The sequence below is a fragment of the Carassius carassius genome, chromosome 41, assembly GCF_963082965.1.
Source record: "Carassius carassius chromosome 41, fCarCar2.1, whole genome shotgun sequence".
Taxonomy (NCBI): Eukaryota; Metazoa; Chordata; class Actinopteri; order Cypriniformes; family Cyprinidae; genus Carassius; species Carassius carassius.
In genome coordinates, this window is record NC_081795.1 from 10,159,178 (window position 1) to 10,173,162 (window position 13,985).

At 38.7% G+C, this 13,985-nt stretch overlaps 1 protein-coding gene across 11 annotated transcripts in view; it reads right to left on the reverse strand.

Moving 5' to 3' along the window:
* LOC132123611 (BCAS3 microtubule associated cell migration factor-like) overlaps nt 1-13,985 on the reverse strand; it is a 233,928-nt gene that overhangs the window by 94,710 nt on the left and 125,233 nt on the right. Inside the window, exon 24 of one of the 11 annotated variants that reach the window (XM_059534372.1) lies at nt 10,055-10,104. The exons of the other annotated variants lie outside the window; for them this stretch is intronic. Coding sequence (XP_059390355.1) covers nt 10,070-10,104 — 35 coding nt within the window. The 3' untranslated portion in view covers nt 10,055-10,069. Of the gene's footprint in view, nt 1-10,054; nt 10,105-13,985 lie in introns of those variants that run through there. 11 annotated transcript variants of the gene reach the window in all.

Sequence of the window (13,985 nt, forward strand, 5' to 3'; positions counted from 1 at the left end):
GTAGCTTCTGGCCCTCTGGATGCAATAATCTCCCAGGAAACATAACAGAGGTGTGTGTGTGTGCTTTAAAAAATTTTAATCAAATCACATGAGAATGGAAAAAAAAGTGCCAGTGGATCAACACGCAATGCAAAAGTCACTACATGAAAATTAAATTAAATGCGGCAGGCATTCTGGCATACTGACTTTGAGTGGCAGGGCTTGAGATGGCAAGTGAACACAGCTCTCTTTCTGTACAGTATATGACTCTGGGTTTGATTCGAATCTAGTGCATTAAGCGGGCCTCGCATCTAAAGCAGCGGGCTATGTGGAAGCTGTTAGTTAAATCAATTTAAGCCATTTCCGCACTTAAAACAACTTCCCCCGTTGCCATACGCCCGCGGGAAGATCAGAGATTTGATGTAAACTCATGTTCGTTCCAAATGTGCTCTAAAGATGGATTCATGCAGATAAAACTCCTTCCTATCATAGTTAGTGGCTGGGATAAACGTACCCCGTTCAGAGAATTAATGCACTTATTTAATTACGGATTCATTTATTCCTGGTTTTCTGTATGACATCCTCATGGTTCAGCATGTATATTGCATTAACTTTACACATCCATCACATTTGCACAAGCAGAACACATTAAACTCGACACAAACAGAGGGATTTCCCCATCCGCTCAAAGCTCACTTGCCCATCGGGAAGATGACAAGATTTTTACACTTAAGATCTGCCTGAGTCCTCAGGCCATGGCCAGATGCCCTGCACTTGCCCAACTGTGTGACAGCCAGTATCTCCACCCCATCCGCCCCCACACCTCCATATCTCCAGCCACGGACAGATGGGCGGAAAGGTGGAGCACGTCAAGCGTAAAAAAGACAGATGACTTTTGGCGCGCTTACCATCACGAAGAGGCACAGAGTGGGGCAGATTCTCTCTCTTATTTGTAAATCATGAAAAGAATATTCTGGGTTCAATGGAAAAAAAATACCTTTATCTATAAATATTTATTTGATAAAATTTGCGCTAACATATTTCAAGTAATTTTCACTGATACGGCTCTGTACAATTTACCTGTTATAGTCGAGTAAATTCCACTTACTATTGAACTTAACATTCATACAGAAATAAAGCAAATATTACATAATTATATTTAATTTATATAGAATCAAGTCAAATCTATTTACCTAAGTTCAGTCAATTTAACAAAGATAATAAATAACTTTAGCTTGGTCAGCAAAAGTTTGTGTAATTTTTACTTAGTCAAAGCTTACTTGGCAATAAATAAAAAAAATAAACTTACTAGACCTAACAAAAAACTAAATGCAGCTGGAAAACAGTATATATTGTATATATATAAATTTTTACCTCATTAATTACTCATGTCCCAGTGCATCATGGGATGGGAAACCAGTATCAAAAAAGTTTAGTTGGTTTTAGAGTAGGTTATATTTACGCTTTAATTTCTACAAGCTTGAATTTAGTATAAATATGGAACTAACATACTAATATAGAATTAACTTTTCATTATTATTATTATTATTGCCTGAACTTATTACAAAATTACTTTTGTTTTTCTGTAGTGTAATTTATCACTGAGTAAAAGCTCAAGTTAAGCCCAATTGACTTTATTTGAGGTGGAATTACCACAAAAATTTTTCATTCGTCCCTCATTTTTCGTCACTTTACTAATAAAAAAGTACATTACAGTGAGGCACTTACAATAGAATAGAATGAATAATTAAAATAGCCTACTGTTTCAACAGTAAAGCCACACGATGTACACAATATATGTTTAAAGAAAATTGCTTCAAGACATTTTCTGCTTCAAGTTCAATGAATAATTGTACAGCTTCGTCCATGACAACATATTACCTAAAACCCTGAAACAACCATACATTAAAAAATGTGACTTACCAGCTTAATGTAAATTAATAATGAAGAAAGTTCTAAACTTCACGTCTTCTTTCAAATCCTCTAAATATTGGCCTCATTCACTTCTATTGTAAATTCTACAAAATCTGGCCCCATACACTTCCATTCTAAGTGACTCCCTGAAAACGATGGATGAGGTGAAACATTTTTTTTGTGGTAAACATCATGTATCCAATCACCCAAAGCTAGGCAAATATTACAACTAATTAATAAGCCACATAGCTCACACAAATCATAATAAACAAAGCACAAAGTCTGTCCAAGGGCAGGTGAAAATGACTTGTAAGTGTTTGAGAGTGTGTGTGTGTGTGTGTTGTGTACTTTTGTGCTGCTTACTCAGGCAGAGCTTCTCAGCAGAATTTAATGAACTGAAAACGACCTTGATCAGTGATTCAAAGCCGGGATTAGAGGGCATTCCCCTCCTCTGCCAGGCTCTGCCCTCACATTCATCAAGTGTGTGTTTTGATCTTTCAGGCACATCATATGTGTTCCCCCAACCAGAGCCAGCAAAGCAAACTCCCATTGACTCAGGCCTTTCTGCAAATTACCCACGTACACTAGCAATAACGAAGCGCCCTAACTTTGAACACATCCTACACTGATCCGTTAACTTTTGATTCATCCTGGATGCTCTTCAGTCCTGATACTGCCAGGAGGGGCAGCTGCAATTAAGACAGGCCTGGTTTTTCTTCCCAGGTTTCTAGTAATAACTACAGGGGACTGACCTTAGAATAAATGTAAATGAGCAGATCCAGAATCAACTCTGAAGACTTTTCACATAGAGTACATCACTTTTTGACATTTTCGTGAATTTACGACAAGAAAATAGCTTATGTAAAGCACATCATTTGGAATTATGACTAGGACAGAAGCAAAATGCCACCACTGCTGGCCGACGGGAAAAACAGGCAACACCCAGAAGGATTATTGGAACATATTTGATAATAAAAATGGTCATACTGTAAGTTTTTTACTAGACAAGCCCTTCCTATGAACCCGCTCTGCTAGCGTCCTTCGAGAAAACACTAAATGCAAGGAAAGAAATGACTTTTTCCTTTCATTTTATGTGGTCTCCAAACTTCAAGTAAAAGTAATGAGCTAATTGTGGCTTTCGATGTCAACCCGTTCTCTCTCAGTCCCTCTCTCTCTCTCGTTTTTTTTCAAACCAGCGTATTATTCTTCGAACTCCATAAAGCTTTTCAAACCATTTTGCAATCATGTCTTGGGTTTGAGGAGTTCATCTAAGTCAGTGTAAATGCAAGGTATTAATTATGCTGAATAGATGGAGAGTGAGTTGGCTGCCACGCTCCATTTAAAATATGGTCAGTATAATCGAGCCCTGCTGAGTGCGGAAAGCAAAGCCCAGGGAAGAATGAGGAGAGGAGAGGTAGAAAAGTAGTCGGAAAGTGACAGTGTCAAGGGTGTCTTAAATATCAGCATGGAACATTTACAACTTTCACAAAGCAACATTAGAAGCAAATTTTTAATACATGAAAATAAACATTGAACTGCAAAATTAACACAAATTTACTTTTGGACCCCAGTGTAACTGGACACTACTTACAGTGCTTTAACTGGACACTATTTAATCATTTTTAGATTTTTAATCACTTGTTCATTCTGATTTTTTACTTAAATAGTGTAGCCTTATGGACTTCTTATTCCATGTAATTTACATTGCATCCATGGCTTCACTGTCCTGCCAGTGGCATAAATGACTGGAAAAAAAACTGTTCAGTCTCCAAATAGAGGTCAAATGAAGAGGTATGAACAAATGTAGTGCCAGATGAGCTGTATAATAACAATCAGCATGGATCTGCTAAAGAGGGATGCTGTCAGAACAGCTCATCACACACTGAAAACAGACAGAAAAAGACAACTAGAAAGAACAGAGAGAGAAGACTAGAAAAAATGAAGAGGAAAAGAGATGACAGTCAGAGGGAGAGAAATAGCAAGGGAAGTGGCACTGAAGGACAATGGGAGGGAGGGTGGTTAACAGGAACAGGAATAGGAGTGAAAGAGTAGCTGGACCCACGGAGCATCGAGGGAGTTGTTTAAGGAGAAACAGTGTCCGTTTGTGGCCGGTGATAATACTTTCCATTCAACAGGGCTCGCAGCGCACTGATTCCTCTGATTGCAGCCTGGCGCCCTCCTGGCGAGGCTCTGCACTGAAATTAAATCCACTCTATTCAGTTATAAATTATAATGCTCTATAAACAACACCCCCACTGGGAAAAGAAGCAGTGGGTGAGAGAGACAGGGAGAGAGAGAGAGAGAGAGAGAAAGAAAGGAAAACAGATATTAAACAGGAGGAGAAAAGGATGAGGATAATGGAGGAGGAAGTAATCTGTTTTTAATGTTATGTATATATGTATATGTGTGTGTGTTTATATATATATATATATATGTATATATATATATATATAGTGCAATGTGTGTGTGTGTGTGTGTGTGTGTGTGTGTGTGTATATATATATATATATATATATTAGTGCAATGTTAAATAAACACACAAATATATTTAGCAAATAAATAAATGAAAATCATAACTGATAAATTAATACTTAATGTATCTGTATCAATGTATCTATATAATATATATTTGAGAAAAAAATAAAATAAAATACCAAAGCTACAGCATGTTAGCAAAAATTTTAAATTGACATTCTTGGAAATGACAAATTGACAATGTTCCAAAGTATCATGTTTAAACCACAAAATGGAATACATCCGTCAAAAAGGTGAACTGAAAAAGTGAGGAAAGAGAGAGATAGAACAAAAGGATGAGATTGCTGTTCACTAGCTTCTCTGTTCAACACAGTGTCCGTGTTGCACACTGGGAGCTCTGCACCTCTCTGCTGCCACTTTTGTCTTTAGTCCAGTGCAAAGACTGAAAGCCACAACACCCACACAGTGAAATCCAGCACACGCTGAAACACTAACGAGCCCAACAAACACACCCTCTCTGTTTGTCACTAACACCCCCTGGTTGCACACAGGGCAAATCCTAAACCAGTACTGGGCTCTAATTTCATTCGAACATTCACATTTTACACGAACATACAGTGTTTTAGCTTTTTATGTTAAGCGGTGTGAGCTGTGACTGAAAGCTGGATAGAAGTCAAACTAATTTTAATTACAGATGGCGTTAAAGTCTCTGCATTACTGACCTCTAATTAGTTTACTCAAACACCCCTACACATCCACAGTGTGCTTTTAACTACTGATCCTGGGTCTGTAACTAGGAGTTCTGTAATTTCTTAGCAAACAGCAGCAGCTATGAGCTACTTGCTTCTCCTTTGTAGAGTTTCCAGTTGCAATTAGTGAGACACGCTATTTTAACATAACGGCTTCCAAAAAAAGGGCGAGTACATTTTTTTAAACAAATGTTCATTTTTGGGTGACCTACGCTTGTAATCTATTCATATTAAAATATGTTGTGACGGGAGGAGCACAAGACAGACACAGTGGGCGTGGCGTCAGGCCTCGGATAGGCTTTAATTAACAGAAAATCAAATAAAACAGGGGATAAAGGTGGCCAAAGGGGAAGAGTGTCCAAAATAAACAGGGAATCTGGTGTCCTCGTCGTGCTGTGGGGTTCGTGTGGGTCGGGCAGTGTTCATGGAGGAAGGGTCCAGGTATGGGGCGGAGTCCGGTGGCCGCACGCGCTCCCCTCTTCGGTCCGGGGCGCGAGGGGCGGCGGCTTTCTCTAGCGGCCGCATCACTCTCGTTGGCCGCGGCGCTGGCAGGGGATGGACGGCCCGGCATCCTGGCCCGACGGCCGTGTAAACGATCCATCCAGATCACGGGTCTGGCAGCTCACGTCTCTGGTGGCGCGGGAGTCCCTCAACGCACCCTTCCTGGACCCACGAGGACACCAGTGTGCATGCACGGGGAAGAGACCGGTCTCCCGAGGAGAGGCGCGTTGGGCTTTTAAACAGCAGCGGTGATGAGGCTCCATTTCCTTCAGGTGTGCCCCATCACACGCCACCAGCCCTGACTCGTCCAGCGCCCCTCCTCTCACACACTCACTCCAGTCGGGAGCCTGGTGAAGGGCGGCGATTTAGGACGGGGTGCCGGTGACAATCAGGGAGGAAAAGCTGACTCGACACAATGTATACAAAATTACAATAAAACATTAAATTAATAAATATCTCAATATTTTCTTTTTTTTTTCTTTCATTTTCTGAACTAGTGTTGTCACGATACCAAAATTATTGTTTCGATACCGATACCTAGGCAAGAATTGCGATTTCGATACTTTTTCGATACTTTTCCTGAAAAGGAAATATAACACACTAATAAATGAACATATGAACAGCAGATATATTAAATATTTGAACAAAATATGAAATATCAAAATATAAAAACTTGCAATGACATTCAAGGTAAAGAAAGAATAAATTTAGCAGCATTATCTCAGTTATCATAAGAAACATAAGAGTAATAAATTATCTTGATTCTGAACTTTGAATAAAAATATGAACAGTGATTATATTAAACAATGTTTCTGAACTCAGAAGATTAAATGTCAAAAGATAAATAATATCAATTTAAGCAATGGCATTCAAGTAAAAAGAAAAAAAAAACCGCCCCAGCCCGCAAATAAAGTAACATTTCTTTACCCACCCCGACCCGCGCATCGGGGACATCACGGAAGATACGTTGCTACCTAGACCTTCGTATTGTAACCTTATCAAAGACCCTAATAAAATATGAAAATATATATTCCAAATATTTAATATAGGCTATATGAAATTGCACTAGTGATAGTTTGTTCAAGCACGAATCTTTTAGGTGAACTAATCACTCTTGTTCACGTAATCCACTGACTCATATTTCTTGTTTACTGAAGTTCCTCCCTCCACAGCAGTGCGCGAGCGCAACACTATTAGCAGCGCATGCGCAGCTCGTGAACAGCTCTGTGAACTGTTTCATCCTGTCAAAGAGTTACTCAATATGTGACGGAGCATGTGATTTGTTGAATGTAGTGAACCCATCCGCCCTTCACTGAACGAGATCGAGAAATCTGAACTGATACATCTCGTTTATGAACGAGATGAATAAGTATACAGGGTCAGTGAGCCAAGCATGTAAATCTCGATCAGCAATCAGCAGATACAAAGCGCAGTTATAGGTGCTGTGCAGATACGCTCGTTTTCATATTTAGCATACAGAACATAACTCCACGTTTAATCCCCGATTAATGTGAATATTATATATGAACTGTCTTACCAAACAATTCAAATGTTATTCATGCAAGAAAACCTCGTGCTTTGTTCATCTGAACAACTTATTTAAACTATTTAATGCGATTATGCACACATTTTAGTAAAGCCAAATCAGTTTAGTAAAGCCACTAATGCAGCCATCTCTCTGTAGTGCTTTTTTGCTGCTTGCGTGAGGAGAAAAAACACAGACGTCCATAGGGAGGCACTGGAAGCGTGCGTTGCACACACCAACATGAAATACGTCTCTTCCAAATATGGAAAGCACTCATTCTTTGAAGTATCGATACTAATAAATTTAGGAATCGTGACGTTTTTAATTTCCGAGAATCTCGATACTTTTGAAGTATCGGTGCACCATGCAACACTATTCTGAACACATTACTATTTTGGATTGACCTTTGATACAGAATACAGGAGCTAACTGGACCACGCTAACCAGCCAAACCTTGACCCCTTGGTTCAAAATGGCACTGTATATTCTAGACAGTTTGTGATGAAGTCAGCGTCAGCAAACTCACAAGCAAACAGGTCTTCAACATGAAAATGCAGGTGCTGTTAATTTTTTACGTGGAAACAATACAACCCAGACACAAACCTGGCAAACACAACATGCAACAACAGACCCAGAGTATCAAATGGGAGGTGAGGGACCGTAAATGTCCCCAGCATCCCAAGTCTGGCAAAAGAGCTGGGAGAAAATTTCCCAGGCTGTTGTACAAGAGCACACTCATTCATCCTCCACGCTATATTTGAAACCTGTTGCTGGGTGAGAGAAAGAGCTCTCCTCTAATCGACTGTGTGTACCACGGAGCAAATAGATATCGGAGGTATAATTGCTAACGTCTGTCTTGTAGCATAGTCAAAATAGCTGCTGTAAACAGCCCAGTCATCCAATCCCGGGGCTTCTATTCGCTCTCTGACCAATTACAGCGCGATTGGCAGAGCAAACAAAGACTTATTGGTTGTTAAGTTGGCCTCTCATCTCTGGAGTTCCCTCCCCTCCTCTGTTCCACACACAACATCTGCAAACACCTGATACACATCCAGCACCCCGCTGCCCTACACTCTTGTTAAATTGTTACCACCTTTTGCTAAGCCCGCTCCGACAATTAACAACACTGCTCTTTACTTCAAAGGGCCATTGGGCCTGTAGGTTTAACCTTACTGCTCCTTAAGATTTGTTTTTGATTTTCATGAGATCCCAAGACGCTTTCAACTTAGTTCACTCTTGTCGCAGTGTCTAGAGCCAGGCCTGCTGCCAGACTTGGTTATATATAACAAATCTCAGGCTTTAAGTAAAAAAGAAAAGAAAAGAAAATCTACTGTGACAAATCTGGAATAAAAAAAAACTGCTCACAACAACAACATCTACTACTTTTTATTATGATTGACCTGGAACTGTTCCACGATTCTTTAAAGTTTAATTAATGTGTGTAGAACTGAACAATAAGCCACTCAAAGTTGTGCATTACAGTAATTTTACCTTGTGTACAGGGACATCACAAACCCATGAAACCATGGTACAACCACTGTAATGAACAGCCTCTTTCGACATATTGATTTTATAACATGGTAGCAGAAGCAAGATGATAAAAGACAATAAAATTATTTAAGTAATTAATAATAATCATCAGAATTATTTTACTAATCATCTAAATTTGGTTAAAAATTGGTGAAATGATGACCAATTATCAAAAGCATTAAAATGACAGACAATAGTAATGATTTATTAAGAATTACTAAAATTATTAATAATTTTTGCAACGTCTGAGCTGTTACACAGAAAGTAATGTGCTAAAAATGTGCTCTAAACTCTGAGATGTTATGGTCATGGCTAGAAACGGATAAAATAAAATAAAAATAAAATCCTTCATGAAGAGTAACAAACAATCGTCCATGAACAGTAATATAGTTCATTAGTGTAATTTAAGGCAATTTACGATTCCCATATAACAATTTCAAGCATAATCCATAATTTACTATCTGAAGTCAAGACTATCTGTTATAACTGGCACTTTTATTTTATTGCTCGTTTTGCAGCTTTAATTAATACAGATAATCAAGATAAAACATAAAATGAGGGGGGAAATAGAGGTAAGACATTGTCGAGAAAGACCTCAAGTCAGAATTAAACTTGTGTTGACTGCATGAGCATCACAGCTCACAGTGTCACATCACCTGTGCTAACCTGCTAACCTTCCCCAAAATCTGTGGACCCATATAGATGCATATAACTATTGGATGTAAGCTAAACAACATTGAGTTTTAAAGCTCTACAGTGTGGTGAAGGAGCCTCAGGCTTGTGCTGCAGCTGTAGTCCTCTCAGAGCACTAATGTCCAACTGTGGCTCTCTGCTGCCGTTCAGAAGCACACTTCAGTGAATCTTCTGTGCAACAGAACACTCACTATATGTGTCTGCGGCCGTCTGTTTTTCATCGGGCAGCAGGCTGAGTGTGCAGGCAGTAGCGTGTGAAGCGTGTTCGGGCGCCCCCTCCCAGCGTATCGCCATAGCCCCACAGACGCCCCTGCAGCACCAAGAGTGAACTAGAGCAAATGCGTTTATGAGTTAATACAGGAGCAGAAAGGTCTGTGTGGCTGTAAATGTATATGTGTCAATGAGAGCGAATGAGAGTATGGGGGTGCAAAGAGGGTTTAGGGTATGCGTGTGTGTGTGTGTGTGTATGTGTTGTGCTGCTCTTTTTCAGTGAGCCAGCCCCATTGCAGCCCCAGGATGTGAGCTGTCACTTCAGATTGCTGGTGATGAGGCACAGAGCTGTCAAGAAAGGTGAAGACAGACCAGAAAAGGAGAGCGAAAACGAGTGAGACTGACTTACGGACTGGTGGAGAGGGTTTTACAGGGAAAAATGCTCAGCATCAAACAAAGAGCAAGAGATGAGACAGAGAAAAAGATTTTACAGTCAGTCAAAGACAGGACAGGATGTCACTGCATCACCTGGCAAAAAATAAATAAATAAATACATACGTAAATAATTCACTAACCGTATGTGTGCATGAATATGTGTGCACAACTCGCATCATTGCTTATTTTTTGGTTTGCTCTTAAATTTTGAACCATCTGAAACCACCATAACAAAAAAAAATGAGCAAAATAAAATAAAATATAATAAAACAAAACAAAAGAACATACACTACATTTGAATAGATTAGTCAACATTATAACAAGATTCAAAACTTTTTCTGCATATATAAGTACAGAAGTATGGATTCAAAGTGTGTGTGTGTGTGTGTGTGTGTGTGTTTGAAAGAAACCAGCCTTGTTGGCAAAACTATTCTTTTACATTTCGAAGCTTAAATGTCCTCAAAACTGTTCACAATCTGCACTCGTTTTGTTTGTGGTCGGCTGTCCCATATGTTAAAACTTAATTTAAAAATCGGTTGAGTACTACATTTGATGAAATAAAGTTTTAATACTTCACTCTACCGACCACAGGATCCTTTAAAGTGCAGGAAATTGAGAATAAAAGAAATAGCTGTTTGCACCTCCTCACTTTCAAGCCACAGTCAAATTGCTGCACGTTTGGTCATGCAAAACCATTATCACAGCTTGGTTGTGATTATGGTAATACCACATCTTATTTATCAATATGAAGATGACACTGAGATTCTGGTGGGTGTGAGCAGATGGAATGGAAATGTTTTCTGAGGTTCAGCTTGCCAAGTAATTACATGATAACTGTACAGATAATAATGGTGTGATTTCTGTGTGGTTTGCCTTTTTCAGTGAAGGAATCAAAGAAGTCTGGGATTCCCAGTAGTATAAAAATGATAAAAGAACTGCAAATTAAAGATTCACCAAGTATTCCTTTGTTAAAGCATCATTGGTCAATGCCACAATGGTCCTTTATACTGTATACTGACTAGGGGTGTAACGGTACGCAAAAATCACGGTTCGGTACGTACCTCGGTTTTAAAGTCACGGTTCGGTTCATTTTCGGTACAATAAGGGAAAGAAATGCAAACATTAAACTGCAGGTTGTTTATTACAATACACTTTTAAAAAAAATACTTTTTAATAAAATATATATAAAATAAAAATAGAATAAGAAATAAAATACTGCTGCAAAGTTCTCCACTAAAATAAAAATACTCTCAGTCTCAAACCAATATCATATAATAAAATATAATGAAAAATATAAATAAATAAATATGATTACAGTGCAGCATTACCAATCCCAGCATGCTGCTGCTGTAGGTGACATAGAGGGAGGCCTCCGACAGACCAGGCTCTTGTCTTCATGACAACAATATCTATAATTCATGTTGAGCATAAATATAAAGCCTACTGATAAAGGACACCGTCAACAGTATTGACGGCAAAATAGACTGTTTGACAGGTGCAATATTTGAAAATCGATAATTATTAATTTATTTTTTTAATTACATATCTGAATTTATGTCAACCTTTAGACTTTCAAACATCAAAGTGTCATGAATTAATATGTATTTGTGTACAAAATGACATATAAACATATTTTCCTATTCTATTTTGCCTGGAAACGCTTCCAACATGCTTGCGTGTCGCGTGAAAAATAGGCGTCGGTTCTATTTCTAGCATGCAAATGTTTTCCGCGTGGCTCGAGCCACGCCTGAGACGCGCGTCTCACGCAGGCAGTCTTCAAGCTCTAACCTGTTAACATGGGAGCCGAATTAAAAACGGACATGCCACGCAGCTGAGACGCTTCCGCCACGCATCCAGTGTGTCGCCGGCCTTAGAATCAGTTGCAGGGAGGGATTTGCGCTGAACGCGAAGACTTCCGCCACTTAATATGTTCTGTTGGAAACACGAAAATGTATTTATGTTCTGCATACAAAATATTGCATTCCGTCATTCGGTACACACGTGCACCGTACCGAAAGCCCTGTACCGAAACGGTCCGGTACGAATACACGTACCGTTACACCCCTAATACTGACACCTACTGGTGTGGTTGTTCTGAGGTAAAAAAAAAAAAAAAAAACTTGAGCTACTGATTCCACAACAGAAACATCCTATTTGTCATGCATGATTAACCAAAAGTTTCCTAAAAAGGGGGAAAAAAAATGCATACTACTTTTTTGGTAATGTTATCTCAAAATGGCAGTCACCATGATGAGAGACAATGTAGACCTTTACGTAAAATAAAACAGCCTTTTCATACAATTATAATTGGCGTCTCCGTCTCATGTGAGATTACATTTTAAACAAACTGATTAAATGAATGCTCTTGTTAGATGTAAATGTTTTAAAAACACTTCAAAAGTATTCATTATTTAACAAATCAGTCTGGTTTCACAAATAGTGCATTAAATGGATAATTCACCCAAAACCCAGAAACGTAGTAAAGTCATCGTTAAGATTGCCCAAGTGACATCAATGGTCAAGTTCCCTTGTTATCCATGCAGGGTCAGAAAGCTCTTCGATTTAATCAAAAAATATCTCAATTTGTGCTCTGAAGATGAACAAAGGTCTTATGGGTTTGGAACAACTAAAAGGATAAATAAATTGGTGACAGAATTTACCTTGAACTATCCCTTTAAAAGTACACAAAACAGAAAGAATAAAATGCTTACCTATCCTTTCCATTGAATGCTGTGCTGAACCCAATGCTTTGTGACATGGAACATTTTGAGCTTTGTTGCGTTTGTAAATCTCTTCAATATGGAGGTTGGCAAGTGTCAAACAGCCGTTTCCAGATCAGGCCCATATGTGGATACCAGCCAGTCATAGACTGCTCCCTTAATCTCTTTAGTCACTCCAGAGTTAAAAATATAAATACTGACGGAACAAACTAATTACAGTTAGATTGGCATTCAAGAGAAAATCACTGTCTCAGCATAGTCGAAACAACCGCGTCATACTTTCCTTCTTAGGTATTCAATTAATTCATCTCCTCAGTATTTTGGTCAGGTGCAACAGTTTGAAGCTCAGATGATCTCATGATGGTTTCATTCGATTTTACCATGCGAGTCATCGAAAGAGCTCACGTCGCAACATTTGACCTTAAAGGAAGACACAAACACATGGCCTTGAGAGACTCCTATACATTGGCTTTGAAAAAGCCCACCACTAATTTGAACAGTTTAAGCCACTTTAAAGAGGGACTGATTTAACTTTGATGAAAACGGAATTGCCTTTCACAATGTGTCTTTCAGTTCAGAAGTTTAACACACAGCTACCAACCGCTCAAACCAGCATGCTCAGCTGCGGGATCAGTCTCTCGTAGTGAGAGGATTGCTGCCATCATCAGTAGATTATTAAAATGCACACTACTGAGTGCTTTTTAAAGACTATAGTGCTTTTCCAACACGTAGTGAAATGCCTACATAGACAGTTTAAAGAAATGTGTGAGGGCTGTTCCAAAAGGTAGGCAACTTATGTTTAATTATACTTTCCCCCCCTAAATTACATGGTATCCTTTTCAGAGAATGCAAAAAAATGATGAGCGAGACATGTTGAATATTGTAAATATGCTTTAAAAATATATATTAAATCCAAATACTGAGATTTATCAAAATAAAAAAGTTTCAGTATTTACTATTATATTTCATACTTGTGTGCTAAGTATATGAATTTTTAATAATGCATTGCCACCTTCACTGTCAATTATATGTTCTTTTTCACTTCCAAAAACGGCATGCTACCGTAAAATTACATGTAATGTCCACTACAGATTCTCACCATAACTAGTAGGTGAACATATACTGTTAACCATTTAACAGGTTTTTACTGTAGCATTTTTACAGTCTTTTACCATTAAATTCACAGCCATTTTTTACAGTGTGTATATAATTGAATTGTGAGTTTAGTCGCATGTGCTTCATGGGGCCTACGTG